At 36.0% G+C, this 27,758-nt stretch overlaps 1 protein-coding gene across 2 annotated transcripts in view; it reads left to right on the top strand.

Annotated features, from left to right (window-relative positions):
* The window catches only part of ABCA5 (ATP binding cassette subfamily A member 5), a 70,132-nt gene extending 49,887 nt beyond the window's left edge, over nucleotides 1-20,245 (top strand). For both annotated transcript variants that reach the window (XM_034641177.1, XM_019804841.2), the window contains 16 exons: nucleotides 258-428; nucleotides 1,414-1,527; nucleotides 1,917-2,051; nucleotides 3,616-3,690; nucleotides 4,193-4,284; nucleotides 6,343-6,469; nucleotides 6,783-6,900; nucleotides 6,997-7,088; nucleotides 12,423-12,598; nucleotides 12,973-13,048; nucleotides 13,168-13,262; nucleotides 14,223-14,342; nucleotides 15,402-15,551; nucleotides 15,932-16,011; nucleotides 16,992-17,047; nucleotides 17,991-20,245. In XM_034641177.1, coding sequence (XP_034497068.1) covers nucleotides 258-428; nucleotides 1,414-1,527; nucleotides 1,917-2,051; nucleotides 3,616-3,690; nucleotides 4,193-4,284; nucleotides 6,343-6,469; nucleotides 6,783-6,900; nucleotides 6,997-7,088; nucleotides 12,423-12,598; nucleotides 12,973-13,048; nucleotides 13,168-13,262; nucleotides 14,223-14,342; nucleotides 15,402-15,551; nucleotides 15,932-16,011; nucleotides 16,992-17,047; nucleotides 17,991-18,098 — 1,785 coding nt within the window. In that variant the 3' untranslated portion in view covers nucleotides 18,099-20,245. The remainder of the gene's footprint in view (nucleotides 1-257; nucleotides 429-1,413; nucleotides 1,528-1,916; nucleotides 2,052-3,615; nucleotides 3,691-4,192; nucleotides 4,285-6,342; nucleotides 6,470-6,782; nucleotides 6,901-6,996; nucleotides 7,089-12,422; nucleotides 12,599-12,972; nucleotides 13,049-13,167; nucleotides 13,263-14,222; nucleotides 14,343-15,401; nucleotides 15,552-15,931; nucleotides 16,012-16,991; nucleotides 17,048-17,990) is intronic.
* Nucleotides 20,246-27,758: the final 7,513 nt, after the last annotated feature.

Raw genomic sequence — 27,758 nt, 5'->3', positions numbered from 1 at the left:
GTGTTTCTTAGCTGTACTGTATTCTGATGCTGAAAAATTTTGTCAAAATTGTACATTGCAGAACTGAGCCAAATTAAAGACTATATGAAATATATTTAATTGTACGAGGATTTTTATTACCTAGAGACCTGGAATGTGACCTGTATTGTTTTGTTGATGTAAAATTAAGAGTTCTACAATAATTTGCTAGAGTTTTTTGGGTGTAAAATGTTTATAATTTTAATCCATTTTCCCTCCTCCCTCTTTTTGTTTTGTAGATCAAAGCATATACCCAACTTAAACTTTCAGGACTTTTGCCATCTGCATATTGGATTGGACAAGCTATTGTTGATATCCCCTTATTTTTTCTTGTTCTTATTTTGATGCTAGGAAGTTTATTTGCCTTTCATTATGGATTATATTTTTATGCTGTGAAGTTCCTTTCTGTGGTAAGTTAACATTACTTGTACTCATCCTATTTATAAGTGAAATGTTATTTAAAAAACTAAGTATTTATACACATGACAAGTGGTTCATCAAGTAAATTGGATATTAATTTTTTTATGGAAAGTAGAACCAGTATCTATTTTAATTATTGTATGTGATACTGATAATGCAATTTATATGACTGTTAAGTGATTTTTAAAAACAACAACTAGCTATCAGTATAAAATAATGCCTTGAGACTGTAGGCATTTCTGTAGACTGCCTACTTGTGTGTAATCAGGAATAATTAAACAGTCCTTCCTTAAAATGTCTTCCTTGTCTCTATGCCTGAAAGTAATTTCACAAAAAGGCTCTTTTATTCCGTAATTTAAAATATCACTTTAAATACTAAGGAAGAGTATGGCTTGCATTCATGTTCACATGTACATGACTGATACTAGACCCTTCACGTGAATGATTTATATTAGGAAAAAGGGAAAATAGAACTAGGTGATGTTGGGGTTACTGAAAGTAATTTTATCATTCTGCCAGGGATTATACTGACTATACATATTAATTTCTGCCTTATAAATTTATAAATGTTTTTCTTAAATAGTTACCAAATGCATTGAGTGCTGTATACTGAAATGGTAGCTAATAGTTGATTGAGAAGGATAAAGTTGTAACCAGCTAGTATACTTGTTTTTATAACGTGATTAGAGATAACATTTTGGTTGGCATAAAAAAGAACTACAAATAGTGTTCAGCGTAAATTATTTATTCAGGATTGTGTTAACACGTAGTTAAAAGTATGAGTTTTACTGATTTAGGAAAAATGTGCATGGTAATTCTTCAAGTAACTACAATTTCAGTTTGTGGAGTGATTGGTTGAGCAATAAAATTTGAAGAATAATCATTCCTTAATATTTTGATACAACTGGTCTTTTGTAGCATATATACTGCTAGCTATTCATATTTTTACATAAAATATATGTTTCTGTTTTACAGGTTTTTTGCCTTATTGGTTATGTTCCATCAGTCATTCTCTTTACCTATGTTACTTCCTTCACTTTTAAAAAAATTTTGAATACCAAAGAGTTTTGGTCATTTATCTATTCTGTGGTAAGTCATGTTTTGTATTATTTCACCCCAGCTTTTCATAGTTGCTTACCTGAATGTCATGAACTCTTTCAGGATTATGTTCAAATGTTATTGTGTCTTTTCCAAGCACAGAACTTAGGTAGACAGCTGGCAGCATCTGTCTGTGTGTGTGTTTGCCTTCTGCATCATCCATTCCACGAAGGGATGGTACTGAAGGCATTTAAGAACTCAATGGCGAGGACGCCAGCAGCAGACAGCTGGGCTTGGTGCCTCCCGGCTAAGTATAATCTCTGGTTCCATGTTTCATTAGAGGTTAGAAGACATTTTAAATGCCAAGGCACAAACTTGCAAGTGAGTTTGTAGGAAATTGCTAAATACTTTTTCACTTGTTTTCTCATTTTTTTCTTTAGACAGCATTGGCTTGCATTGCAATCACTGAAATAACGTTCTTTATGGGATATGCAGTTACGGCTGTTCTCCATTATACCTTTTCCATAGTCATTCCAGTCTATCCACTTCTGGGTTGTCTGATTTGTTTCATAAAGGTATGTCTGTTATATGTTTTAATATTTGAAAAGCATAAATACTGCCTAAACTTTGAGATCTTATTTCTTATACTGAACTTTGAGATCTTATTTCTTATACTGAATATAGTAAAAAAAAAAAAAAAAAAAAAGCTGCTATTTACTTGATTTGAGTGTTATTAAGCAGCAGTTTAAGATTACTGTGAAATCTTTCCAAGCATGTCTTTAAGCCGTAAAATTGCAAAGGAGGAGAAGTATGTCTGTTAACCTGTTCTTTGATTCCCAAAAGGATGTATGTAAATTGCAAGTATGATCTGACTTCAGTCAGTATTTGTTTTGAGGGAGTTTTTCAGGGATTAAATAATGTACTATTAAGGGATGAAAGAAAATAAAGTGTAAGAGACTTTTTTTAAATTTAGAAAAAATAAAACATTAGTTTTATTAAGCCTGGATAATTGAAATATTTGCATGTGATTAGAAGAAAATTAAATGATGATATTGATTTAGAATGATTGCTGACCTAATTCTACACACCGACCCTCCTCTCCCCTACCCCTTCCCCCTGCTTTCTTTTTTGCTTCATTTTAATGTGTTTAATTTATACATCCCCAGGTAGAAATGTTTTGGCATGGGGAAGATTTTAACATAAGTAGAAATCATAGGTATTAATATTAATAGCTAACTTATGTATAGAGAATACATGTTTGCTAAACAAAATGCATTTTAATCTAAATATTCCTACACATTGCAGCTATAAGAAAACTACTACTCACAACACTTCTGACACTAAATGTGTGGGGTTTTCCCTCACATAAAGCAATTCTGACATTTAACTACCTGGAGTTAATGCAGACTCAGGGCTACGTTCATGGTTAAGTGCTTAGTCCCACAAGATTGACCGCCCCCACCCCCCGCCCCATTTCAGATGCCAGATCCAAGTAGTGGGTCTGCAGGTAACCCACGCTTGTGTCTGATATGGCTACAAATCCAGGGTTCCTATGACCCCTTGACAGGTTCAATAATTTGTTATAATGGCTTATAGAATTTAGGGAAACACTTTATGGACTTTTACCAGTTTATTACATTAGATACGCACATAAGTAGAGTAAGAGATAGGGAAGACAAAGTCCAGAAGGGTCCCAGGCACTGGAGCTTTTGTCCCCATGGAGTTTTGAGTGTGCCACCCACCCAGTATGTGGATGCATTCACCATCCTGGAAACTCTATAACCCTGTGTTTACGGAGGGTTTTATGGAGGTTTCATTACTGAGGCACAATGAGATAATCAGTCTTCAAGCCCCTCTCTCCTTTTGATCAGTGGGTGAGGCTGGAAGTTCCCACCTTCTAATCACTTGGTTGGTTCCCCTGGCAACCAGCATCATCTTCCAAGAGTCACCTCTGTAGAATAAAGGGTTTGGGTTGTTTGGGGCTTATTTTAAATAACAAAAGATGCTCCTATCACCTCTGTCACTCAGGAAATTCCAAGGGTGTTTAGAAGCTGTGTGCTGGGAACTGGGTCAAAGACCAAATACCATTATATTATCTTATCACAGCAGCATATCAATTTTCAAAAATTTGTGTCTTAGATTTCTTGGAAGAATATTCGAAAAAATGAGGACACCTATAATCCATGGGATAGGCTTTTGGTGGCTGTTATATCGGTAAGAAATAAACAAAAATGCTGGTGTTAGCATACTACCTTAAGAGCGGTTTGGTTGTGTGATTTTAACTCTCTTTTTAGTTTTTATCATGTTGCGTAAGAATGAAGGTGCCTCAGAAAGCCAAGTGTGTTAGTTAATGCCAGCCAATATGCATTTTGGTGGTAATACATTTATTGAATATGTCCATTTTAATATATTTGGCTCTCATGTTATTCTATTTAATTATAATTCTGGCTTCCTCAGAAACAAAAACATTTTTTTTCTTTGTATTTTATGAAGCTGACAACCAATGAACTTTGCAGAGGTAGGAAAATATGTGAAGGATTATTTTACTAAAAATCTACCTTGGCTTGCATTTAAATTCTTAACTTATATGACATGTGAAGAAAATAATGATTAATTATTTTGGTGATGGTAAGGAACCTGATATATGTGGTCTTTGTTATATTGATAGAGGGGGAAAAAAGATTGAGTCATGAGCTCTTATATGTTCTTCTTGTAGCCTTACCTGCAGTGTGTACTCTGGATTTTCCTCTTACAGTACTATGAGAAAAAATATGGAGGCAAGTCAATAAGAAAGGATCCTTTTTTCAGGTCAGTTAATTTTTTTTAAGGTTTTAATGTTTTTTAGTATATTTATGTAGTATATAATCTAGTTTTAGGTAATTTCCATCACTCTCAAAAAAAATCTTAAGAGTCATCAGTGGCCCCCCTTGCACATGCCGCCAGCCCTGTATAACCACTAATCTAATCTAGTTGCTATAAGTCTGCCAGTTCTGAACATTTATATAAAAGGAATTTTACAATATATAGTCTTTTTGTGTCTGGCTTCTTACCATGTTTTGAAGGTTCATGATGTAGCAATACTTCATTACTTTTTTCTTTTCTTAGTAATATTACGTTGCATGAAATACCACACTTGATTTACCTGTTCATCAGTTGATGGATATTTGAGTTGTTTCTGTTTTTTGGCCATTATGAATAATGCTGCTGTGAACATATTTATTAACCACTGTATACTCCCCATATCCACTGAGGACTTAGCCTCTGGCTCTCCTTATTTCTCCTGCTGTCATCTTTGGGAAGAATCAGCATCCACTGGGATAACGTCCTCCCACTCAGTGTCTCATTCTCTCTGCACTCATGACTTCTGTGTCCTTCACATCTCATGTGTTGTCTTGGGTCAGAGCCCTGCCATCCCTGCTCTTCACTTCATCTGTGTCCCGTACTAACAGTAACATTCGTCTTTTCAGCTTTCTTATTTTATTAGTCTTATTGGACTTTTCTGCTGTGGTTTCTACCCCTAAGTTTTTTCTGTTCTCAAACGTATCCACTAATCACCGTTTTCACCTTTTCTCTATTCAGCTTCACTCACGTGATTCATCACTTTCAGCTTCTTTCAGCACTTTGTATTCAACTTCTGTATTTCTTTGACCTGTCTGCTAAAAATCATAATTTTGGTAAGTCTAATTACAGTTTGGAGAATATTAACATAAAAGTGCAGTTTGCTAATATCACGTATTTATCCTGTATAAACTCAGCTTTGTTTTAACACTTGTTATCCCATTTTCTTCCTATCTCTTTTCAATAGTTATTTCAAGCCTTCTTTGTATTCCTCAAATTCTCCAGTTCACCTCACCTCCTTTTCTACTTCTCAGTAGATGATCTTGTCGTCTCTGAAAACAGAAGCACTTAACTGGAAATTTTTACACACTCATCCACCTCTTTCATCATTTTTGCCTTTTCCTAGTCCCAGAGGGAGAGGCACCCCTCCTGTTATCCATGTCTTCATTTATTCTGTCTACTTAAGGATGTTGCTCTGTCAATCTTATTTTCTCTCCCTGTATCTTTCCCTTTTGGATCTAAATAGGGTATTTTTCTCTGAGGAGGGAGTCAGCTTTCTCGTATAAAACAAGCTAATAGAAATCAGAACTCCTAAATCTCCTTTAAACCTCAGTCCCTCTAGCTCTTGTCTCATATGTCTTTTCTTTTATAGCCACGAAGCTTCTACTTCCAGTTCCTCACTTCTCATTCACTCCTTACTCCCTGCAGTCTGGTCTCTGCACTTGCTTCTCTGCTGATGCTGTTTGCAGTAAGGTGACTGATGATTTCCTCTGTGTCTTACCAAGCAGGCTCTTCTTATTCACCTCATCTGCTACTTTAGTACGTTTGACTTCTTCCTCCTTATTTATATTTTTCTCTTGTTCCTTTGTTGTCTATAATGTCAACTTCTGCTTTACCTCTTTTCCTCTCTTACACTTCAGAATTTCCTTTGGAAGAACTTTCTTTGCCTACTTTTCTAGAGATCCTGTGAGTTCTGAGTTCAGCCCTCTACATCTGCTCTGCCCCAGGGCAATGTCATTTATACCCAAACTGTAAATTCTTTGAGGGATGGGTACATGATTTTTTTAATCTTTTGTTTGTGTGAAATAGTGCATGACACATACCGGTTGTGTATAATGTTGGAAAATGAATGAATTTTGGTAACATCATCAAATGGATCCGTGAGTGAAAAATAGCTCTGTAATTCCACCTTTCAGAAATAAGACCACAGATCTCAGATTGGTGTATGTTTTTGGTGTTTTCTCCATGGAGTGCTTGAATTTCTTACTCTGTTAGTTTTTTGAAAATCTATTATCTTTATATATTTAGGACTCTTTCAACAAAGTCCAAAAATAGGAAGTATCCAGAACCACCAAATAATGAGGATGAAGATGAAGATGTCAAGGCTGAAAGACTAAAGGTCAAAGAGCTAATGAGTTGCCAGTGTTGTGAGGAGGTAATTGAGTCTTTATTGTGAGTCTTATTAAATGTGCAGTGATCAGTTCCTCATGTGTAGGAATTAATCTGAAAAATACTTCTCTTTTCGTATGAATCAATATTAAAAAAGTCTTTTCTTTGAAAAAATATTTGTCTCTTTACTTCTGAATAAGCCATTATTTCAGTCATAAATGGATATTTATTTACATAATACCTATTATTAGTGAATATAGGTCTTATGATATATGGACATGAATTGTAGGCAACCTGTCATTTCATGATAGGTATATCTGATTTATTATTCTCTTTTTAAATCCTATTTCCCTTATTAGAAGCCAGCCATTATGGTCAGCAATTTGCATAAAGAATATGATGACAAGAAAGATTTTCTTCTTACAAGAAAAGTAAAGAAAGTGGCAACTAAATATGTCTCTTTCTGTGTGAAAAAAGGCTGGTATTTCTTTTTTCTTAAATAATTTTTCCAGAAGAGTAATTTCCATTTTTAGTTTGATTTATGTATGATGATTTTTCTTTCAATTTCTTTAGGAGAGATCTTGGGGCTACTGGGTCCAAATGGTGCAGGCAAAAGCACAATTATCAATATTCTGATTGGTGATATTGAACCAACTTCAGGCCAGGTATGATATATAAGGGTGTGGGAGATGCTGACTATGATTTACATTTTTAGTTAAAGTAAATTTCTTAATGACAAGTTAGGATTTTATGTTTTTAATATTAATTTTTTAGTATAGCTTAATCAAATTATGATCTTTTTGGTTATCTTTGAAAATAATATACGCAAAATTTTCACACATGCAGATGCACACATAGTATTTCTGCTTTTATAATTATTACATGCATGGGTGATTTGTCTGCCTACTTAACGGAAGACAATCTAATTTTTTTTTCTTTCATTTAAGTTTTGTTAGTTAACATACAGTGTATATTGATTTCTGGAGTAGAATTCAGTGATTCATCACTTAGATACAACATCCAGTGCTCATCACAAGTGCCTTCTTTAATAACCATCCCCCATCTAGCCCATCCCCCACCCACCTACCTCCATCAACCCTCAGTTTGTTCTCTATCATTAAGAGTCACTTATAGCTTGTTTCCTTGTCTCCTTTTTTCTTTTCCCCCTTCCCATATGTTCATCTGTTTTCTTTCCTAAATTCTACATGTGAAGGAGATCATATGGTATTTGTCTTTCTCTGACTGAATTATTTCACTGAGCATAATACACTCTAGCTCCATCCACATCATTGCAAATGGCAAGATTTTGTTCTTTTGGATGGCTGAGTAATATTCTAGTGTGTGTGTGTGTGTGTGTGTGTGTGTATGTGTGTGTCTTCCTTATCCATTCATCAGTCGATGGACATTTGGGCTCTCTCCATAGTTTGGCTATTGTTGATAATGCTGCTATAAACATCAGGGTTCATGTACTCCTTTGAATCTGTATTTTTGTATCCTGTGGGTAAATACTTAGTAGGGCAGTTGCTGGATTATAGGGTAGTTCTGTTTTTTACTTTTTGAGGAACCTCCAAACTGTTCTCCAGAGTGGCTGCACCAGTTTGCATTCCCACCACAGTGTAAGAGGGTTCCCCTTTCTCAGCATCCTTGCCAACACCTGTTGTTTCTTGTGTCGTGAATTTTAGCCATTCTTACAGGTGTGAGGTGACATCTCATTGTGGTTTTGACTTGTATTTCCCTGATGGTGAGTGATGAGTGATGTTGAGCATCTTCCATAGTTTTCAGAGTACAGATCTTTTACCTCTTTAGTTAGGTTTATTCCTAGGTATCTTACTCTTTTTGGTGCAGTTGCAAATGGGATCGATTCCTTGATTTATTTTTCTGCTCTTTCATTGTTTGTGTATAGAAACACAACAGATTTCTGCACATTGGTTTTATATCCTGCAACTTTGCTGAATACATGTATGAGTTCTAGCAATGTTTTCGTGGAGTCTTCCAGGTTTTCTACATAAAGTATCATGTCGTCTGCAAATAGTAAAAGTTTGAATTCTTCCTTGCCTATTTGGATGCCTGTGATTTCTCTTTGTTGTCTGATTGCTGAGGTAAGACTTATGTTAAATAGTAATGGCGGGAAAGAACACCCTTGTCTTGTTCCTGCCTGTAGGGGAAAGTCTCTCAGTTTCCCCATCGAGGATGAGCTGTGGGTCTTTCATATATGGCCTTTATACGAAGGCCATGTTGAGGTATGTTCCATTTATCCCTGCTTTTTGAGGGTTTTTATCAAGAAAGATCTATACTTGTCAAATGCTTTTTCTGCACCCGTTGACAGGATCCTATGGTTCTATTCCTTTCTTTTATTAATGTGGTGTATCACGGTTGATTTGTGAATGTTCAACCACCTGCAGCCCAGGAATAAATCCCACTTGATCATGGTGAATAATTCTTTAATGTACTATTGAATTCGATTCACTAGTATTTTATTGAGAATTTTTGCATCCGTGTTCATCAGGGATATTGGCCTGTAATTCTCCTTTTTAGTGGGGTCTTTGGTTTTGGAATCAAGGTAATGCTGGTTTCATAGAATGAGTTTGGAAGTTTTCCTTCCATTTCTATTTTTTGGGGTAGTTTGAGAGTAGGTATTAACTCTTCTTAAAATGCTTGGTAGAATTCCCCTGGGAACCCATCCAGCCCTGGACTTGTGTTTGTTGAGAGATTTTTGATTACTGATTCAGTTTCTTTGCTGTTTTGGGTCTGTTCAAAATTTCTATTTCTTACTGTTTCAGTTTTGGCTTTGTTAGTTTGTAGGTATCTAGGAATTTGTCCATTTCTTCCAGGTTGCCTAGTTTGTTGGCATATAATTTTTCATAGCATTGTCTTACAATTGTTTGTATTTCTGTGGTGTTGGTTGTGATCTCTCTTTCATTCATGATTTTATCTATTTGGGTCCTTTCTCTTTTCCTTTTGATAAGTCCAGCTAGAGGTTTATCAATTTTATTAATTCTTTCGAAGAACCAGCTCTTTGTTTTGTTTTTGTTTGTTTTTAAGATTTATTTATTTATTTATTTGACAGAGAGAGAGCGAGAGACAGCCAGCAAGAGAGGGAACATAGGCAGGGGGAATGGGAGAGGAAGAAGCAGGCTCCCAGTGGAGGAGCCTGATGTAGGGCTCGATCCCAGGACTCTGGGATCATGCCCTGAGCCGAAGGCAGACGCTTAACGACTGAGCCACCCAGGCGCCCCAATTTTGTTAATCCTTTCTACTGTTTGGGAAGCCTGGGTGTCTCCGTCAGTTAACCTTTGGCTCAGGTCATGATCCCAGGGACCTGGGATCAAGTCCCGCATCTGGCTCCCTTCTCAGCAGGAGCCTGCTTCTCCCTCTGCCTGTTGCTCTCCCTGCTTGTGCACTCTCTCTCTCTCGCTCTGTCTCCAGCAAATAAATACTTAAAATCTTAAAAAAAGAACCTGTTTGGTTTTTTTCTTTTTGTTTCTATATTTATTTATGCTCTAATCTTTATTATTTACCTTCTGCTGGCTTTAGGCTTTATTTGCTCTTCCTTTGCTAGCTCCTTTAGGTGTAAGGTTAGGCTGTGTATTTGAGACTTTTCTTGCTTCTTTAGGTGGCCCTGTTTTACAGTATACTTCCCTCCTAGAACTGGCTTAGCTGCATCCCAAAGGTTTTGGACTGTCCTGTTTTCATTTTCATTTGCTTCCGTGTATTTTTTTTTCTTCTTTAATTTCCTGGTTAATCCATTCTTCCTTTTTTTTTTTTTTTAAATTTATTTGAGATAGGGAGAGAGAGTGAACAAGCAAGCAGGAGCAGGGGAGCAGAGGGAGAGGGAGAAGAAGGCTCCTGCTGAGCAGGGAGCCCAGTGTGGAGCTTATTCCCAGGACTCTGAGATTATGACATGAACTGAAGGCAGACACTCAACAGTCGGAGCCACCCAGGCACCCCATAACCCATTTGTTCTTTAGTAGGAAGTTCTTTAACCTCCATGTATTTGTGGTCTTTGCAAATTTTTTTCTCGTGGTTGACTTCAAGTTTCATAGCATTGTGGTCTAAAAATACACATGGTATGAACTCAGTCTTTTTGAACTTGTTGAGGATTGATTTGTGACCCAGTATGTGATATGTTCTGGAGAACGTTCCATGTGTACTTGAAAAGAATGTGTATTCTTCTGTTTTAGGATGGATGAAATGTTCCGAATATATCTGTTAAGTGTATCTGGTCCAGTGTGTCATTGAAAGCCATTATTTCCTTGATTTTCTGCTTACATGATCTGTCCATTGCTGTAAGTGGGGTGTTAAAGTCCTCTACAATTTTGTATTATCATCAGTGAGTTTCTTTATTATTAATTGAATTTTACACTTGGGTGCTCCCATGTTGGGGGCATAAATATTTATAATTGTTAGATCTTCTTGATGGATGGACCCCTTAATTATGATATAATGCCCTTCTTCATCTATTTTTACAGTCTTTGTTTTAAAATCTTTGTCTGATGGAAATATGACTATTCTGGCTTTAAGTCTAAAATGAGTCTCTTATAGGCAGCATATAGATGGATCTTGTTTTTTTTGGTTTTTTTTGGGTTTTTTTTAAAGATTTTATTTATTTATTTGACAGAGAGAGACAGCCAGTGAGAGAGGGAACACAAGCAGGGGGAGTGGGAGAGGAAGAAGCAGGCTCCCAGGAGAGCAGGGAGCCCGATGTGGGGCTCAATCCCAGAACCCTGGGATCACACCCTGGGCTGAAGGCAGATGCTTAACAACTGAGCCACCCAGACGCCCCCTGGATCTTGTTTTTTTAATCCATTCTGATATCTCATGTCTTAAGATTGGAGCATTTAGTCTATTTACATTCAGAGTGATTTAATTGAAAGATAGGAATTTAGTGCCATTGTGTTGCCTGTAAAATTGGTGTTTCTGATGATGTTCTCTGGTCCTTTCTAGTTTTTGTTGCTTTTGGTCTTTCTTTTTTTTCTCCACTCAAAGAGTCCACCTTAAAATTTCTTGCAGGGCTGGTTTAGTGGTCATGAACTAATAAAAGTAGTTTTTGTTTGGGAAACTCCTTTTTTTTGTGTTTTTTTTAAAGATTTATTTATTTACTTTAGAGAGAGAGAGACAGAGAGAAAGAGTGAGTAGGGGAGGGGTAGAGGGAGAAAACCACCAAGCAGACTTCTCACTGCATGTGAAGCCCGATGGGGTGGCTTGATCCCATGACCCATGAGATCATGCCCTGAGCCAAAGGCAAGAGTCAGATGCTCAGCCAACTGAGTCACCCAGGTGCCCCTGTGTGGGAGACTCTTTATCTCTCCTTCTGTTTTGAATGACAGCCTGGATAAAGAATTCTTGGCTGCATATTTTTCTCATTCAGCACATTGAATATTTCCTTCCACTCCTTTCTGGCCTGCCAGGTTTCAGTGGACGGATCTGCTGCCGACTTGATCTGTAGAAGACAATCTTGTTAACTTCAGGAGGTATAGGAGCTAATATTGACCCTGCCATTAATTAGCCTTTGATTGTAAGCATATCACCACTTTGTGGAAACTTCACAAAACTGCTGTCATCCTGTCTTCTGCTCCTCTCCCCCTTTCTTACTTTACACCAACCACACTGGCTCACTGATTTCCTGGAAAATGCCAGAAACACTCTTCTTTGGGTTTTTGCCTTAACTGTTCCTCATATTGGGTATTCCTTACCCTGTAGAAATCCAAATGATTTAATTTGCTTTACCTCTGTGGTACAAATAACACCTTCCAGTGAGGTCCCTTGATCATCCTAGTTTAAATTGGAGTTTGCCTTTTCAATCAACCTGCATTCCTGATCGTACTTTTGGGCAATGTCACTGAACTCTGACTTAACTATGTATGTCCTTTCTTCATCAAAAGGAGTAGAAAATTGACTTACTATTACCCTGGTTCTAGGAAAGAGTTTGAATTAATTCACTTACCACTTCAAAATGTAAATTAAGCCAAGTTATTTAAAATTGGTTTGTATTTCTGTAGGTATTTCTTGGAGATTATTCTTCAGACCCAACTGAAGATGATGATTCCATTAAGTATATGGGATACTGTCCTCAGATAAACCCACTGTGGCCAGATATTACATTGCAGGAACATTTTGAAATTTATGGAGCTGTGAAAGGAATGAGCGCAAGTGATGTGAAAGAAGTCATAAATCGGTAAAATTAAAACCTTCTTATTACCCAGAGAAAGGTTTACATTTCACATTTTAAAAGTTTAATTTTTAAAAGCATTTTTTGTGGCTCATACTTTTCATAGAAAATGGCCATTACTTTTTCATATATTCTTTACAGAATTATGATAGTTATAAAAATAAAAAGGTAATTTTTCTATTTTTAATTATAGAATGAACATACCTATAAATGTCAAACTTTAAGTGAACCTTTTTATCAAGGTAGTGATTTGTTTAAGATGATGTAAATTGGAAGTCTAATTATATATTAAACTCCAACTGAGTGTTCTAGAAAAAAGACCGTCAATGATCACGAACAGTGAGTGATAGTACAATCATTTTGTATTACCTGTTTTGCAGGATAACAAATGCACTTGATTTAAAAGAACATCTTCAGAAAACTATAAAGAAACTACCTGCAGGAATCAAGCGAAAGGTACTTTTATTAAACAACAGATATGTGTATGTCTTATTCATAGTTTAGAGGCTGATAACTGTCTTGATAAAATTTCTTATGTGAAGCCTTATTAGTCCCCCCATTTTCTTTCTATCTAGTTGTGTTTTGCCCTGAGTATGCTGGGGAATCCTCACATTACCCTGCTAGATGAACCATCTACGGGTATGGATCCTAAAGCCAAACAGCACATGTGGTAAGTATGACATTAAAGATACTTGAGACACATTATACCATATCATACTTTAGAATAAAAGAATAGTTTGTTTTACTATAACTAATGGTTTTATATTAGTTACATATATATATTGATTTAAAATCTTACACAAATGACAAAACAGTCATTAGAAATTAAATATTTTGATTTCTAGAGAATCCCATAAACTTTTTTTTTAAATTTATTTAAGATTTTATTGATTTATTTGAGAGAGAGAGAGCGTGAGCAGTGGGAAGAGGCAGAGGGAGAGAGGGAGAAGCAGACTCCCCACTGAGCAGGAAGCCTGACACAGGGCTTGATCCCAGGACCCTGAGATCATGACCTGAGCTGAAGGCAGACACTTCACCGACTGAGCCACCCAGGCACCCCTGCCATAAGCTTTTAAACTTTATCATACTTTATACTTTGATGAAGTATTAATAATACTTTATTTATTCCAGAATAAAAATAAATAAATGGGTAATTACTAAGATAAAAGAGTACTGCTGTCTGAATAGCTTTTAAAATATTTTTTTCCTAGTCATCTAACATAAATTCTAATTCTCATACTAACGCTGGCTTGAGTTTATGTTGGAATGCCTAGAAATTCATGGTGCTAGTTGACCAACTCTTTGAGCCTACATTTCCATCTCTACAAAATGTGAGGTGTGGGGTAGAAGCATATTAAATTTTCCCTGTGATTTTATGGCTGTTTTAATTACAACATGAAAAGCGTCAAATTTTATAATTTATTTTTTAATGCATAGAAACATTTGAAATCATGGAATTTCTGATTATTTGACAAACTTTCAAAAATAAAGGAAAAGAAGTTAGAAGAATCATAGTTAGGCAGTATGTAATAACTATAGCAGTAGATATTGATAAATCTTAATTGACCAAATAGTTGGATTTTCATTAACATTCAGATACTTTTACTCTATTTTTACTTATGTCTTATAGGCGAGCAATTCGAACTGCATTTAAAAACAAAAAGCGGGCTGCTATTCTGACCACTCATTATATGGAGGAAGCAGAGGCTGTCTGTGACCGGGTGGCCATCGTGGTATCTGGACAGTTAAAGTAAGTGTCTGAAAGCTGTGCCGTTTGGCGGTGGGGTTAGGGGGGTGAGGTGGGTTTTCAATAATCATTTCAAAAACTTATAAGTTTAAATGCAAAAAAAAGTGTCCTTACTTGAGTTTTTGACTGTTAGCTTTCTATAGAATTACTTGGAAATATGTAAGTTTATTTCTAAGAAATTGCTAGCTACTTTGCAATTGTCATTAGTTTAATGGTTCGACAACTTGTAGTGTTGTTTTCATGCATGATATTTGTTATTTTAAAAAATTGGTCGGCATTGTATTGGGTTGTAATCCAAAGTATAAAATAAATACGCTCATAATTCAAGTTCATACTCCTATGAATAAATGGTTGAATAAATAAAATAAATGTAGGAGGAGAGCAAATTTTCCTTAATTATGCTCCCTCTGGGAAGGGAGGGTAATCCTCCACTTCCTAAGTATAGTCTGAATTTAGCCAGTCTCTTCCAGTGTGTGGAAAGAGGGCAATAGTAACTTCACAGAAGAGCAATGTCGTGTGATGTCGTGTACCCGATAGGATGTGATAGGAAAGGTGCTTCAGCTCTCTAGCATTTCCTCCAAAACCCCTAGCCCCAGTCTAATGAGAAAACTGTCAGACTACTCCAAATTGAGAGACATTCTACCAAAACACTTGACCAGTTCCTAAAACTACCAAAGGCAAAAAAAGAAGGAAAGAGTGAGAAGCTGTCACAGACTTGTGGGACTAAGTGCAGTGTATATCCTGGATAGATCCTGGAACAGAAAAAGGACATTAGTGAAAAACTGGTGAAACCCAAATAAAGTCAAATATAAAGTTAATAGTAATATACCAGTGTTGGTTTCTTAATTTTGACAAATGTGCTATGGTTATATAAGATCATAATATTAGGGAAACTGAAACTGGGTGAGGGGTATATGGAGACTCTCTGTATTATGTTTGCAACTTCTCTATACGTTTAAAAGTATCCCATCAAACATTTAATTTAAATCATCCTTTGAAAAATCATTCTTTGAAACTGTCAAGTCATTTTATGTCTGAGCTTTCTTTTAAAAATCACTACAGATGTATTGGGACCGTCCAGCATCTGAAGAGTAAATTTGGAAAAGGCTACTTTTTGGAAATAAAGTTAAAGGACTGGATAGAAAACCTAGAAGTAGACCGCCTTCAAAGAGAAATTCAGTATATTTTCCCAAATGCGAGCCGTCAAGAGAGGTAAAGATTTTAAAAATTTAGTTATATTTTTTTGTTAGAACAGTAATCATAAAAATTGGTTATTGCATTAAGAATTAGAAAAAAAAGGTCTTTTAATATCACCAGTATTGGACTGTCTGATGACTGGAGTTTTGTATTTAATTTAGTGTTAGATCTTACAATATTCAATAGTATTTAAACTTTGGAAAGTTCTCATATCAGTAGTAATGAGAGGGTTGTTTTGCATGGAAATATCTTAAGATTTAAAACAGTTTTTTTCTAAATATGTATCAAAATGAGTTGTTGGAGTTTAATTTTGAACTTTAAATGAAGGTTGAACTTTAGCTTTGGAACATATTAGTAATCATTTTTAAATTTTTCTATATTTTATCTGTTTCCAGTTTTTCTTCTATTTTGGCTTATAAGATTCCTAAGGAAGATGTTCCATCCCTTTCACAATCTTTTTCTAAGCTGGAAGAAGGTAAGACTTGAAAAACATTGTAAAGTAGCTTTCAATTTATAAAAGAATTTTATTTAAGTTTAGAAATTGAGACTGTTTATTGTGGAAGCTATTGTGAGATAAATATTAACATTGTAGAGGTTTGGTAGGTCAGTTATATTGTAGCGTAAACCTTTTCCTATTTTAGTTGACATCACCATGGTTTTTCACATTGCATCTGTGAGAAAGTTCGGTTTAATTAGCACTCAGTGGTTCTTCCAGAAGTGAGAACATTGAGTTTCCAGCACCTTCACTTTGTATGAGGCCCTAGAAGTAGCAATGGTAGCAAGACTTCAGTGGCAGCAGGAGAGAGGAGAGGAAAATTCATAGTGTAGGCATGTGCACATTCCTAAAAGCTTAAAGAAGCTTATAGAAACTTGGCATTTTTTAAAGTAAATGGTTGGTAGGATAAAGATACCCTGGTAGCAGGTGGTGAGAGGTAAGCTCCTGGATGGAACAGGTATTCATATAGAAGTTGTTTTATGGAATTTCTAAACTATGAAACAACTTAATAATGCTTGGGGAGAATTTCACTTCAGGAATGAATAGAAAGCCAGAAAATTTGATGTTCGATTAGATTGCAAAAGGATCTGAAATAAATATAAAAAAGTAGATGGACATAGGAACTATATCCAGAATCTAGTTCAAGAAGTTCAGGGCAGGCTGTAATAGAAATTGGAGAAGGGGAGATAGGGAGCAGGGAGCCAAAGAAGTCATGAGAAAAGGACAGATGAGGGTGAACAGGAGATGCTTGGAAAAGGCGAGGTGAGGCAAGTAACACTGCAGGTAGGGTGCCTCAGGGAACCGAGATAGAGGAAAGTAACATGTTTTGGCAGCTTCAAATTTAAATAAGTTGATTACAGATTTCTTTTTTTTTAAACAGGTTGTTAGCCACTTAGTTACTGCTGTTTTTATTCTTTAGAAATATTAATGAGTAAAATATTGTTTTCATATTTTAATAGCTAAACATACTTTTGCCATTGAAGAATATAGCTTTTCTCAAGCAACACTGGAACAGGTACTATAAAGTTAAATTTTTAAAAATTCTTTTATGGAAGAAAGTGTCTGATATCTAATTGTTTAGGTTTATTTATTTATTTTTAAAGATTTATTTATTTGAGAGAGAATGTGTGGAGTGAGAGAAGGTGCCGAGGGAGGGGGAGAAGGGAAGCAGACTCCCTGCTGAGCACAGAGCCATGCAGGGCTCCATCTTACAATGCTGAGATAATGACCTGAGCTGAAACCAAGAGTTGGAAGCTTAACCGACTGATCCACCAAGACACCCCAAATTATTTATATTTATGTTGGAGAGGGAGGGTGTTTATGAACCAGAGACAAATTGTTATGCAATATGCCTAAACTTCGTATAATTTTAAACAACTTTAGGCTGTCCATCTGCTTATTTTGAAAAATTCAGTATTGTTTGTTTAGTAAAGAAAAATGGGTGTTGGGGCGCCTGGGTGGCTCAGTCATTAAGCGTCTGCCTTCGGCTCAGGGCGTGATCCCAGAGTCCTTGGATCGAGCCCCACATCAGGCTCCTCCGCTGGGAGCCTGCTTCTTCCTTTCCTACTCCCCCTGCCTGTGTTCCCTCTCTCACTGGCTGTCTCTCTCTCTCTCAAATAAATAAATAAAATCTTAAAAAAAAAAAAAAGAAAAATTGGTGTTGTTGATGTTATTTCATGTATCTGAAATTACATTGCTTAAATATTTATAAATTATTTTTTATGACTGCTACTTACATGTATTAATCAAAAAATAATCTGTTAATCCTCATAGCATTCATCTTTGTATGTGATTAAAGGAGCTTATTCTGTTTAAATAATATTAATGCCAGCGTATCTCTTGATAGTTGAATGGTTAATGTATGTAGATGTAGCCTTACACTGTTTCTGATTTAATTAAAAATTCTTTGAGATAATTACAATACAGAATACTGTATTCATTTATCTACTCTCATTTAGGTTTTTGTAGAGCTCACTAAAGAACAAGAGGAAGAAGATAACAGTTGTGGAACTTTAAACAGCACACTTTGGTGGGAAAGAACACAGGAAGACAGAGTAGTGTTTTGAAGCCGTTCAGTCTGCTTACTGACTTTCTTCCTTTATTTTAACTCTGGTTTAAAAGGTATATTATTTGGTAACTGAAGAACCATGAAAGCACTTGGGATTTTCCTAAGTTCCTTGATGGAAATGCTGTGGTTTTGTGTTTTGCTTTTCTTTGAATAAAACTTGTGTGTAAATAATTGAAACTGCATGTTTGTACATGAAGTATATTGAACTGCAGTCTGTATGTGAGGTCGAATATTTACTTTTTTATCTTTCAAAAACACTGCTTTTAAATTTATGATTTAAAGAAATAGTGATAGAATAATTTTATCTTTAATGATTATTTTTAAATTTATACCATCTTGTTACGTAAGTATGTGATATCCCAGTCTAAATAAAAAGAACTAATACATAAATAATATATAGAAAAGAAATATAAGAAAAAGTTTCTTGCTTCTCCTTTTAATATCTAAAGAAACTGAGTGGAAGTTGTCATCCCAGAAAGCAACAAACACCAGGTAGTTTCCGTGCAGATAGAGGTTTGTGGGAGGTGGTATCCATTAGATGGCACTCATTCATCATCATAAATGAAATGAGACCTTGTTCTATTAGGTGGTGTTAGACATAGGTGACTTAGGTCTCTGAAGAAACACTTCTTTTGCTTACAATAAAATTCACAGGTGTTTTAATTATAATTAAAGGGGCAATTTGTCTGGAGTCTTATTATGTAATAGCCTCATTACGGTTAGAATGACATCATCTACACAGTTGGAAGAATTGGCCATACCTTTTCCTCTACCCCTCATGGAATATATAAATTTTTTTGTCATCTTTCTCCCAAAGGGCACATTATATTTTATTATAGAATAAAATAATTTGTTGGGTAATCATTTTTGTTGGTAAACTTTATTATTTGAATCTCTTCCTTTATAGAGTTTTAAAGGTTATCTGTGTAGATTTACTTCGTAACTCACCTCAGATTCACTTTGGAACATGGTGGGAGATAAATAAGCCTTTGGGGGTTAAGGATTAGAAGTAAACTATACATAATTCACTATAATGAGAAACCAGAATTTTACTCTGTCAGAGTTGAAGTAAGGTTATAATTAATATAATCTTGGAAATACTTCCTTGTCGAACCCATGTGGGGACTGTAGGTATAATGTAATATAAATAATACCAACTGACATTCTGTTTCAGCCATATGAATGTGAAAGTATTAACTTGCAAAGACAAATATGTTGGGAATGTGATTATTGCATTTTAAAGAGTCTAAAAAAACAACAATTTGGTACTGAGTTACTTTAGCCGAATCCTTTACTGAAATACTGTTAACTCTTTAACTTAAGTAAATTTAGTGAACTTTTAACACTACTGTATAATAAAACATCTGTGGTTTTAGGCTCTAGCAGCTGATTTAAAATAGTATTCCTTTCTGAGCCCAAGGTCCATGACTTATACTTCCCCCATTGTTATGGCAATTGCTGTACACATTCCTAAAGATACCTGCTTTTCTAGCTATCTCTGATAGTTTGTCAGAGATAATCTGATGTAATCTATCACTCATCTAAATGAGCTGTTTTATGGTCTCTGCTGGATTTTACAGCCCACAGCTAAGTTATTTCTCCTTGTAAGATTTAGTTGGCACTAGTTTTTCATGGTCTGTCAGCAGCTGACAGCTGCTTGCCTCATAATACCAAGCTTTTGGATTCTTCATCTGAGAATCTCACTTTTACATCTTTAGTAAAAGTTGTAACTTTTACTGAACTTTAGTACTGCATAATGAATACAACTCAAGATGCATTTGAAAGAAAATCTTTACCTCGTAGATAATTAAATAGCACATTGCATTTTCTAAAGCAAGTCACAGCTAAATGGTGCTGTAAATTTAGATGCCTTTCAGTATCTAGTATTCATATAAATACCCAGGGGCTTCTTTTTTGGGTTATGTCTTCATAGCCGTGTATTGCCTGGAGCACTTAAACTTGGGGTAAGAAACAAAGTGATCTCTAGTTTGCTGGGACAGTCACGACAAGGTAGTTTCTTAGGACCTGACCATACTGAGGAAAATGTGTTATTTTATTTGTTTTAAGATTTTATTTATTTATTTATTTGACAGAGAGAGACAGCCAGCGAGAGAGGGAACACAAGCAGGGGGAGTGGGAGAGGAAGAAGCAGGCTCCCAGCGGAGGAGCCTGATGTGGGGTTGGATCCCAGAACGCTGGGATAATGCCCTGAGCTGAAGGCAGACGCTTAACAACTGAGCCACCCAGGCGCCTGCGAAAATGTGTTATTTTAAATAGACCATCACTAACCGAGAACGTTACCTGCTTCTGCACGTTGCCTTCCCACGTTTGCTGTACATCTGTGAACGTGTGATCAACGTAAAGGGAGGTGAAAGTTGAGGTTATGCTGAGTAGTTGTAATCATGTTCTTACCATTATGTTTGTTCAGTTACTTTACTATTGTGCTCTTGTAAGCATTTTTTAATTTTAATTTTTATTTTTTTTCAAAGATTTTATTTATTTATTCGACAGAGATAGAGATAGCCAGCGAGAGAGGGAACACAAGTAGGGGGAGTGGGAGAGGAAGAAGCAGGCTCATAGAGGAAGAGCCTGATGTGGGGCTATCCCATAACGCCAGGATCACGCCCTGAGCCGAAGGCAGACGCTTAACCGCTGTGCCACCCAGGCGCCCCTGTAAGCATTTTTTTAAAAACGACAGTTGAATTATTTTTTTTAGTTTCTACATAGAGTGAATATATTTTGATTATGAATTAAATTATATGTGGGAGTATTCCCTTTTACACAGTAGTAAAATATTTCTTATTCAAAAATACAAGTTTTTAGAGTTTTTATTTAAATTCCAGAAGTATAATTTAACTAATACTTAGGAGAGAGTAATTGGGGTGAATAAAAGGAGACAGAAAGTCAAATAGGAAGTTTATCTTTATTTACAGTGGACAGTTCATGTTTTTGAACACATTTTATTTCAAAATGTCTTAAATTACTGATCTTAACATTTTTCCTATGCCAATAATAAATATAAATACATAACACAAAAGTTGGAAAAAACAGCATCACCTAGTTTATGCTTTCCATCTATGATAAAATTTTAAAAGTAAAGCCTGGATTTTACTGAGTGACTCTGGTTACTGACTGATAAGGCAAACCTCTGTCCGGCTGTTAGGAACCAAGCAGGTGGTAACAATGAAAACACTGATGAGTGTACTTTACATTTCACTTTGTGGGCTCTTAATTTTTTTTTTTCGAGTGTGTTTTCAGTAGAGAACAACAAAAGGCTGTAGGTTTTCTTTAAAAACAATTTTCTTTTAAATTGACACAAACAACCTTAAATCTTTTTGATTTTAATCATTAAAATACTTTTAGAGTAATTTAATTCAGACCATTTTAGTAACGATCTTTCAAAAGCAGTGGGTTCTTTGGATAGAAAGATGACTATCCATTTTGGGCCTGTAAGATCTTACAATTTAGTAGGAGGAAGATCAATACTTATGTAACTCTAATAACACAAATCCTTTGCTAGTCATTGGAGCACAATTAATTCTGCTTAGGGTCGGTGTTGACCTTGTTTTTATTGCTGTTCTATTGGTCATACGTTTCATTCTGATTGTACTCTGAGTTGGATGAAATACCATTCTGTATTTTCATTGTAGCACATAAATAGGCATTATTTTTTGAAAAATAGGAATGCTTATCTTTAATGTATTTTTAATATTGCTAACATCCATTTTTCATTTTCTCTTCTGAAAGAACATCTTACATACAGTGAAAGAATTTATTCTCAGGTGGATAATTTTTATATCAGCTATTCTTCTAAGGTAAAAGTTTACTTATTTTTTATTCATAATGTGTTATGTAAGTAATTCTCAATGCTACTCTTTAAGAAAAATAAATATTATTAATAAGCTTTAAGAACTGAAAATTTAAGATAGGCTTTCATTTTGTATACCAAAATGGATTTTTTTTGTTGTTATTTAGTGTTGATAAATGAATAATGAGTGACTCATTAAAAATGAAGAAAAAACCTGGCACTAAGAATGTTAGTAATTTTTTTTTTAGTATCTGTTGGGAGTTTTCAAGTACAGAGGGAACATTGACAGTTACTTGTGTTTTAATTCACATTTATAATTTAAGCTTAAGGTATTCTTGTACATCTTTTTATCTCAATTCTATTTTGTGAGAATATAAAGCAACTATTTTCTCTTCCATTTTATTACATTTAACAGATTAAATTATTCCCAAACGCTTAACACTGCTTATATATTTATCAGTTTCCTTAGAATTTTTGAATAACTTTGATTCTCCCACTTAGACAAGATTTTAAATTTAATGGACAAATTCTTCCCACGAACCTAAGATACGCATGCAAATCTAGTCCCCTTTTAAAATTAAGCAAGTAAACTTAATTTCAAGCATCTCAAAAATGGACAACATGCACAAAACTACATGATTCGAAGGCTTGCTCCCACACATGCATACATGCAGGATTCAAAAGAAGTGTCAATATAATAATTTGAAGTAATTTTTATTTTAGCATCTCTACACCTACATCTGCCCAGGGTTATACATTTACCAATAAAAGGGCCATCTCAGGTCACCAAAGTTTACCTCTTGATAACTAGAAATTAAGACATGGATGGTGGTTAGGTTGTTCATTTAGTGATTGAAACGAATCATGGACTATCTATGAAGTAAATGAAATGCTAATATGAGCATAAAATCTGGATCTACCTTCAAAGAGTTAACTGGCAGCTGTTCAGGTGGTCCTTCTTTTATTTCCAAGCTTTGACTTTGAGCTTTCAGCTGTGCCTTAACTGAGTTTCAGGTTTTTGCAACCCAATTACTTTCCTCTACAACAAGATATCACTTAAGTTTTATTGTTAGTTTTCACTGAAATTTATGATAAGGTTTTTCAAGTTCTGTGTCTTGACTATAGCGCACCCTTCTCAGTTAAACACTAGCTAAATGAATCCCTCACTTTGGTTGCAATTTTATTTTCCTTTTTGTTTTGTAGTTCTTATATGTGCATTAACCATAATAGTGTGGTCATTTTACTAACAGAATGACATCATTGTTTTGGATCAGCTTATCTAATTCTTATCTATTAATAAAAAATCTACTACATAGTAGGAGAAGAATCCGTGAAAGCTGATTCTCTTGTTTATGTATTGGCTAGTAGCTTTTTTCACCAAATTATTCTTATTGTGTAATGATTATGTAGTTGATATTTGTTGTTTGTTCACTCATCCAACAAGGGTTAAGTCATAAAAGAACTTGGCCAGAGTTATGTGGGATTTGCTCAGGGAAGAAAGGGGCTGTCCCACACAGGAGCTGCAGGACCTCGCCACATCTACCCCAGGAGCTAGGACAGTATACATAGGATTGGATTCTGAGGGTACTAGAGGAAGTGGTGCCAAACAAAGTTAGATAAGAAAGAATATTTGGGAGCACTCTTTGGGCATGCAGGATTTTTAACACCCTGGCAAGAACCCCAGGAGGTGTGAACATGCTGCTAAGAGGAGCTATTCCTAGAAGCGTAAAAAAAGCAGTGGCCCATACGATGTCACAAATGCCAAAAAGCCATGGTACGTGATGGAAAAGGAGTGAAAAGATTCAGAATTGGGTATGCATGAGGTTTACTATGAGACTGGAGAATACAGTAGAGGGTTAAATTAAAAGCAGCAAGGAATGTGCTAGTGAGGGGCACACCAACATCACTGTAAAGTTAGTGGAAGCTGCCCTATGAGCTGATGGTCTGCAGTCATTAAATCACTAGGCACACAAATAGCAATGTCTTGGGAAGTGTACATGGTATCTCCCCCAGACCGCCTCCAAAGGGATCTCTGGCCATTAACCCAGGTAACTATAACACTGGGGAAAGGGGAATGCCCAAATATTTTAAGGTCTATTGGACACAGGATAGAAGTTGATACAGAGACCCAAAGCATTGTCATGGCCCGTGTCACAGATGGGGCATTTGAGGGCCAGGTAATAAATAAAATCCTGGCCTAGATCCAGTTCACAGTCTACTAGTCTGTAGATCCATCTGGTGTTCATGTCTAGTCTCTGAATATATAATTGGAATAGACATGAGAGTTGGCATAACTTGCACACATTTCCCTGGCTTGGTTAAGAACATTATAATAGGTGTATTTGTTTCCTAAGGCTGCCATAACAAAGGTGCCACAAGTTGAGTTGCTTAAAATAACAAATTTTATTCTCTCAGTCTGGAGGCCAGAAGTCCACATTCAAGGTGTTGGCAGGGTTGGATCCTTCTTGGGGGCTCAGAGGGAGAGTCAGTTCCATGCCTCTTTTCTAGCTTATGGTAGTTGCTCAAAATCCTTGGAGTTTCCTAGCTAGCAGTTGCATGACTCCAACCTTGTCACATGGCCATCTTCCTTGTGAATCTATCTTGGTGTGTGTTCCCTTCTAAGGGCACCAGTCGTTTCAGATTGAGGGCTCAACCTACTCCAATATGACCTCATCTTAACTAGTTACATCTGCAAAGACCCTATTTAGAAATAGGTCTCAGAAAAGTGGAATTTTGAGGGGAAAGGGACACTATTCAACCTAGTACAGTGGGGAAGACCAAACGGGAGCCTCTAAAACTGCCCTCTTCTCGGCCAGGATAAGAAATAAAAACAATATTTCATTCTGGGAGTAGGGGATGGAGAGAGAATCAAAGAAATTAAAGATACAGGTAGAAGTGGCCTTTATTACATCTCCATTTTAATATACTAATCTTTCCCCTGCAAAAACCAGATTCGGCAAGATGATAATCTACGGCAAACTCAACCAAATAGTAGCTCTTACTTAGCACCCTAGCCAGATAATGCTGTTTTGCAAGAGCAGATTAAGAATAGTTTCTGTCGTATGGGATTCAACCATTGATTTATTCAATGAATGCTTTTTCTATTCCACTCAGAATCAGGAAGATTTTGCATTAATATGGAGTGGTCGAAAGTGTATGTTTCAGTCTTGCCCTAAGGTTAGTCTAGAGTTCTCCCACCTTCAGCATATTCCAAAGAGACATGGATCAGCTGGATATCCCAAAGAACATGGCACTGTCTACTCCTGACACCAGACAAGAAGTGGTTAGTATAATTGGAGGCCTTGGTGATATGTTTTGCTGCAGAGGAGATATAGCAAAATGCAACCCAAATAATGCTCTACTGGAGAATAACTTTTTCTCATTTCCCCTTTACTGTCCAACGTATACTGGATTTTTTGTTACGGTTTTGCACAACGATGATTTATGATTGTTTAATGCCAAGTATCTTAACCATGGCTCTATTGATACTTGGACTGGATCCTTGTTTGCTGTATGTGCTGGGGGTGGGGTGGGAGGCTGCCCTGTGCTTTGTAGGATATTCAGCAGCATCCCTGGGCTCTTCCTGTTAAATGCCAGTAGCACAGTAAAAAAATGCTTCGGTTTTGTCAAATGAGAACATTGATTTAATGCATAGATTTGGGTTGAAAGATTCAGTTCATTTACGCAAAATTTTCATTGGAAAAGCTGTCTTTAACACTATTCTGTGGTTTTGCCACACACAGGTAATGCTTCATACTCTGTGTTCAAGGGAAGTGGGTTCCTGGTTCTGGTTCACTTGGATCGAATTAATAGACACATCTTTTCAATTCTAATTTTTTTTCTTCTAAAAAGTTATTATTAAAGTATAGTTGACATACAATGTTATATTAGTTTCAGGTGTTAAAGTCTAATTTTTAAAACAAACATTCAGGGTTTTATAGAGTATCTGCAAACTTACTCTGAAGGTCTTTGTGTGCATAATGAAGTTTTCTCTCAGTGCTATTTTGAGTTACTCTTAGATTTTGATTATTTTGTGATTTTTCTTATTACATATTAAGTTGTTTATCTGCTATTCTTAACCCATTTTTAATGAGGTTCCCAATTTCGGACTTTATTTTGAGGGAGGTGGCACCCCCATTTTCAAGCCTACATTATGAATATTAGAAATTAGTTCCCGAGATGAACATAAATATCTCTGAAGACAGTATGGCAGATCCACACATTGGTATAGCTTTGCTTACATTTTCAAGTTCAAGGTAAGAAACTTTAAAGAAATTCTACAAATACTATCTGACTTTTTTGGCCCTTATAATCATACATATTATTATTGTAAGATGCAAACCCAGGGTCTTCTCTGGGCCCTCATGGATGTTTTCATGCAGTTGAAGATACAAGGCCCATCTAACAGATCACCGAGGGAAAAAAGATGAGAACCAAGTTGCATAAAAAAGCCACTGAAAGTTTCATGGTCATTTTAGCCTAATTGAAAGTCAAAATTTAGAATAATAATTTACAATTTAAATGCAGACTCTGTGCTGGGGAAGAATGAATCTCACATTGGAAATGTGGCAGGTTTTTTATTCAAAACCATTTTATCTCAAACTTTACAATTAAGGTCCAGTCTCCCTGCCCTTCCCCCCTCCTCCCCCAGCTTGCCAGGTGAAAGCAGCACAGCATGGTAACTAACATGCACAGGTGGCTAGTAGAGACCCAGCAAGATGTGAACCCCTTCGACCACCAGATGGCAGCAGAAGGCTGTGCTTAAAGGGCATTTTCCCAGGGCCAGAAATGGGTGGAGTAGGGCCCCCTGAGCAATGGCCAAAGAGCCCACGTTGGAGCCAGCAGGGCAGTCTGGGAAGCCTGAGGCTGAACTCTAGAGTCAAGTGGTCATCCTTGTGCTAGTTCATTTGCGAAGTAGTGAGGAGACAGCAGGGTTCACGATGTCTGAACAAAAAACAGGAAATGAGGGATGAGCCAGAAGACAGTCCTAGCCATTCATCAAATGGAAAAAGGCAGAATAGACAGAGATTCGAAAGGACAGGAAGTGTTGGTAGACAGAGATTGAGGCTGGATTTTTAAATCCCTCCTGTTCATTTTAAGGAGACAAAAAATCCAAAACTTTTCAGGTACCCTCCAAAAGGTGGGCAGGGAATCCTGTGTTATCTCTTATCTGGGAAGTAAATTTTATTGATAAGGATAAGTGGGAGGGAGATGGGCAGAGATGGTAAAAAGAAACTGCCCGAAAAGATGTTTTGGGATAACATAACAAAAACATGGTTAATAAAGATAACATTATTAATAAAGTTAATAACTGCGTCTCTAATCTGATTTTTACTTTGTTTCAAATAATAAAACCAGTGATAACATATTTGAGAAAATTCATGTTTTCGATGATGATTCTCAGGTGGGCAAAAGCATCAAGATGAGTCAAAACAAAAGTGTCATTTTATTGGAGTATTTTTAAAGTAAGATAATTCCCACTGTTAGAAGAGACTTGATATGTTAAGAACTAAGCTTTAGAAATAGTAATTGCTAGCAGTTATTGAGGGCTTACTCCGTGCAGGGCATCGTTCTGTTCTGTGCATTATTTATAGATCAGTGGTTCTCTGACCAGCCACGTCAGAATCCACTGGGGATTGTTACAAGTGTAAATTCTCAGAACTACCAAATCAGAAACTCCAGGAATGGGGTCCACTTGTAATAGACATGGAAGACTATTAAAGTAAAACATACACAGTTTATTGAAGGGTGCAGAAGTGAGCCAAATAAACAGAGTTTCATCATGTTGCAGGGGAGGGGAAATTCAACATTGTGAAGAAGTGAATGCTCTTAAACTATAAATGCAAAAAT

This window comes from Ailuropoda melanoleuca, chromosome 13 (assembly GCF_002007445.2).
Source record: "Ailuropoda melanoleuca isolate Jingjing chromosome 13, ASM200744v2, whole genome shotgun sequence".
Classification (NCBI taxonomy): domain Eukaryota; kingdom Metazoa; phylum Chordata; class Mammalia; order Carnivora; family Ursidae; genus Ailuropoda; species Ailuropoda melanoleuca.
The sequence above is the reverse complement of the archived record's forward strand: the minus strand, read 5'-3'. Positions and strand labels throughout refer to the sequence as shown.